This window comes from Carlito syrichta, unplaced genomic scaffold, assembly GCF_000164805.1.
Source record: "Carlito syrichta isolate Samal-C Ts95f unplaced genomic scaffold, Tarsius_syrichta-2.0.1 Scaffold305117, whole genome shotgun sequence".
Lineage (NCBI taxonomy): Eukaryota > Metazoa > Chordata > Mammalia > Primates > Tarsiidae > Carlito > Carlito syrichta.
Window position 1 is genome coordinate 51,377 of NW_007249213.1, and position 4,601 is coordinate 55,977.

At 52.5% G+C, this 4,601-nt stretch overlaps 1 protein-coding gene and 1 long non-coding RNA gene across 2 annotated transcripts in view; one reads left to right on the forward strand and one right to left on the reverse strand.

Moving 5' to 3' along the window:
- Positions 1 to 2,902, reverse strand: part of ALOX12B (arachidonate 12-lipoxygenase, 12R type) — a 14,617-nt gene extending 11,715 nt beyond the window's left edge. Inside the window, exons 1-2 of the mRNA XM_008061123.1 lie at positions 2,501 to 2,902; positions 1,220 to 1,424 (exon numbers count right to left, since the gene is read on the reverse strand). Coding sequence (XP_008059314.1) covers positions 1,220 to 1,424; positions 2,501 to 2,647 — 352 coding nt within the window. The 5' untranslated portion in view covers positions 2,648 to 2,902. The remainder of the gene's footprint in view (positions 1 to 1,219; positions 1,425 to 2,500) is intronic.
- Positions 1 to 4,601, forward strand: part of LOC110595886 — a 22,516-nt gene that overhangs the window by 4,789 nt on the left and 13,126 nt on the right. The gene's annotated exons all lie outside the window — the stretch shown is intronic.

Genomic DNA, 4,601 nt, shown 5'->3' on the forward strand with positions numbered 1-4,601 from the left:
GACAAGCCTTTAGTCCCCACATAGCAGCCACATGTCAGGAAGCTGACCCCTGCCCGGAAGACAACCGGCTCTGGCAGAGGTGGGTGCAAGGAGCTCAGACACTCAGGTGCTGGTTCTCTCCCATGGGAGCAACCAAGCAGCTGGGAAAACAACTGGGCAGCCTTGACCTTGGAGAAACACCAGCAGTCTGTATGAATAACTGGATCTCCTATCGGAGTTGGATGGATCCTTACTGGATTAAGAGGGACCTTTTGGAGTAGCAATAAATCCTGTCAGAAAAATAAGGTGTCCAGTTGGAGTAATAGGGTGTCCTTTGGAGCAATAGAACATTCCACAGTCTAAAAAATGATCAGTTAGAAAACCAAGGTATCATGACAATATACGAGACCAAGGCACTGTGGAGATCTAGGGAACCAAGAGGGCCTCTTAATGGAATAACAAGGTGCCAGCTGGAATCATGGAGCATTCTACTAGAGTAACATGGCATCCTATTGTAGTGACAGGATTCTATTGAAGTGGCAGGAATTCTTTTTGGAGTATTAGGACTTGCTATGTGGCATACTAAATAGAGTATCCTGTGGGAGGACTGAAGCTGGTACCTAGTGTAACAAGAGGTCTTTTTTTTTTCCAGTCAGAGTCTCACTCTGTCACCCAGGCTGGAGTGCAGTGGCACGTTCACTGCCACCACAGCCTCAACCTGCTGGGCTCAGGTGATCCTTCTGCCTCAGCCTTCCAAGTAGCTGGAACCACAGGTGTGTGCCACTGCCCGGTTATTTTTTGTGATTTATTGTAAAGTCGAGATCTCGCCAAGTTGCCCAGGCTGGTCTCCAAACTGTGGGCTCAGGCAATCCTCTCGCCTCCACCTCCCAAAGTACTGGGATTACAGGCATGAGCCATCACGCCTGGCCAGCAAGGGGCCTTTTTAGAGTAAGTGAGCATCCTATAGGAGTCATCCTGGAGAAGTAACGGGGAGCACGGGAGCATGCTCTGGAATTGCTGTCTGCTACCAGTTCTGGGATGCTGAGGTTAGCCCCTGTGCCTCAGGCAGCCCTATTCCTTCAGTGTGCAGTCCTGAGCTGGACCCAGCACAGCAGTGGCAACAGGGTAACGTGTGAGAGTGGCAGGAGTCCCTGGTGGGGCTGGCACCCAGCTGGCCAGGGCAGCCAGGCTGGAGTGAGGGGCCTACCGGCATGGGGTGTGAGGGGTGGTGAGGACTTACCAGTAGCCTCCCGGAGGGCCAGGGTCTCATAGCCACCCATCCATTGATAGGCAGGGAAGTGGTAGATGCGGCCACTGGGCGCGCAGATCTGCACATAGTTGCAGTACCAGGGGTTCTTGGGGAAGAAGGAGTAGCGTTCTTTGTGCAGGCGGATGATGATGAGCTCCCCCAGGTCCTGCTGGCACTGCACGGTGTACTCATCCAACTGGGCAGGACACAGGACTGGTTAAGCGGGCAGGGCTCCACCTTGGCTCCCAGGCTTCCTGCTGATCTGGCCCCTCACCCAGGCCCTGCTTGCACTGGGTGATGCTCACCTCCCTGGGCTGGGGTGGGCAGAAAGGTGGGACATCGCCCTGATCGTTGAGCTTCCCTCTGACCCCTCCAACGTTGCTGTTCCCCCGGGCCCATCCACCCGGGGTTGGGCAGGACCCCAGCCCCTCCCTCTCTCCATCTCCAGCTCCTGAGGGTCGGTCTTCTCCCACTCCCCTCCCCAGTCATCTGATGTCACTCTGTCCATGTAGCCATTTCTGAGACCAGGAACCCTGCAGACCTCCGGGACCTGGGGTCCAAAGGAGTCCAAGTGGGGCCCAGGGCCTCCCAAGCCCCCTATAGCCTTAGAGCAGGGAGAAATGATCCAGCCAGTCCCTTCTTCTCCCATATTTCAGTAAGATGTGGAGATTCAGAAATGGCTACATGGATAGAGTGACATCGTAATGTCACGTAGCAATGGATGGCTGGGCCTTGACTCAAAATCAGGTCTGAGGGCTGAGACCCCAAAGAATGCCTTCCACTGGACAGGCTGGTCTGATGTCATTTTAAGCCACAGAGAATTCAGTACAAACTTAAACCAGTTATGATGCAACTTAGGAAAAGTAGGAACGGGAGAGAGAGGGATGAGGGAGAGGGGGAGAGAGGCAGTGGAGAAGGGAGGAGAAAGATGGGAATGAGAGAAGAGGGATCTGGGCTGAGTGATGAGAGAGGAAAGAGGGCTGAGGAAGAGGGAGAGAGAAGAGGATAGAAAAGGGAGGGAGAAAGGTGAGGGATGACTGCAAAAGGGTGAGCAATCAGGGCACAGGATGAAAAAGTCTCAGAGACTGGGACCGGGGAGAAGACTGGGAGCTAGGTCTGGGATGAGGCGTCCAGAGCCACCCTGGGAGCCCACCACTTTCATAGCTGTCCCTTTGCTCTCCAGCCTCTTCTGGCCAAGCTCACCTCACATGTCACTTCAGCCCCCTGCACACCTCCACTCCTCCAGGTGCCTCCCCACACACACACACTTACGGCCCCAGTTGCAAAGTCTCTCCCAAAGTGGTTCAGCAGCTGCTTGTGGCTCTCTCCTTGGGTCCCCACAATGGTCAGTGAGATGGAGTCCAGCGTTCCCGACAAGAGGTCAGTGCCCGTGGCCACCTTGACTTTGTAGGTGGCCATGGCTGCTCTTCAGGAGGCAAGAGGGGCACTCAATCCTGGACACGGAGGGGAGGCCACACGGGGGCCCAAGACAGGCAAGGGAAGCCAGGCACAGGGAGTAGTGGACAGGACCAGCCTCCGAGGTGGAGTGGTGAGGCAGGACGACTGGGCCTGCCGGCCGCCCAGAGCCTAAAGAAGCTGCTGCCCTTGGTGGCAGGATGAACTGGGCAGGCTGGGGCGGGGCTGAGCTGGCGGCAAGTGAGCAGGCGTCTGGGCTCCAAGCCCTCTGGGAGCTGGCGGGGAGGAACAGCAGGCAGGGCGCTGGGCCTGCCTCTGAGAGGGCGGATGGAAGATGCCGTGGATGAAGGAGCCTTCAGGGTGGGGGAGCCAGTCCAGCCTGAGCCAGGGCCCCAGGGAAATGAGAGGAGGGGTTTGGGCAGGGCTCCCAGATCTTTATCAGCCTAATAAGCTCCTTCCTCCTGCTAGTCCCCATTGGCTGCAGCGCCAGGGCAGCTAAGCAGGGCCATGGGCAGCGGGTGACCTGCATTGGCTCTGGGGCCCCCAGTGGGCGAGGGGTAGGGGAAGGGAGCGGTGCTAACTTGCTGCCCAGCTGGCTGCTGCCTGTCCATTCCTCTCTGGGAAATGGGGCTGGTAGTGGCTGCAGTGAGAAGGCTGGTCTGTCCTTCTGTCCTAGGGACCAGAGTGGAGGTCTTGTGGGTGTGGAAGCTGGGGTGGTGGGTGTGGAAGCCGGGGCTCAGGAACCACATAGGGGCAGAGAGGCCCTAGAGATGCCACAAGGAGGAGAGGTGACCAGGGAGAGAAGGGATGTCTGCTGCCTGTAGGGCCAGAATCTGCTGAGGCAGGATTGGAGTTGAGTACGAAATTAGAGCCAACTGGAGGGAAATCTGGAGCACAGGAATTCAGCTAAATAATGGATACACAATATGTGGTGTAATCATAAAATATAAATTTACCCAGACCCAAGAAAAAGCAAAGCATGAACTACAACATGGATGAATTCATCAGTAAGGGTACCAAACCAGGCAAAGTGGAGACCAAAGGGAGGCCCAAACTTTACCTGTATTATGCCCACTTGTATACCTAATCCTGAATTGTATCACACATTTTTAAATTAGATATAAAAAAGTAAAAAGTAAAACATAATAAAAACTTAAATAATCCAGAAAAAATAAATGACAACGAAGGATGTAGACTATTACATCAATTTGGTTGATAAAGCAGTGGTAAGATTTGATAGGATTGACTCCAATTTTGAAATAAATTTTACTGTGAATAAAGTGTTATCAAACAGCATTACATACCAATGAGAAATTTTTTTATGAAAGAAAGATTCCATCAATGCAGCAAACTTTGTTTTCCTATTGTAAGAAACTGTCACAGCCACTCCAACCTTCAGAACCACCACCCTGGTCAGTCAGCAACCATCAACATCAAGACAAGATCCTCCACCAGCAAAAAGATTACAGCTTGCAGATCATCATTAGCATTTTTAGCAATAACGTGCTTTTGAATTTTTTAAAAAATGAGTGAATCGCACCAAGATTATATTGAGTGAAAGAAACTAGACATTAAAGAAGATGTGCCCTATTGTTTCATTAATATGAAGTTCCAGAATGAGCAAAACTGAGCAATTGTTTTACAGGTCAAACAGTGAGAGCTCCCTGGAATGGTGAGCTATGTGGGTGTCTGGAAGTGTTCTATATTTTGACCTGGGGGATTAGAGGGCACCTTATACATTTTGCTATATCTGTGTTATCCCTTAATTTTATAAAGTACACACCCTCACCCCCAAAAAAATAAAGCTGGGAAGAGGGCTGTAGTCAGAATTGGTTTTTTTCCGGGACCAGGTCATTCGCCCCTTCCTTCCTTCCTCCCTCCCGCCCTTCCTTCTTCTTTCTTCCATTCCTCCCTCTCTTCCTCCCTCCCTTTCCCTTCCCCCTCCCCATCTCCCTCC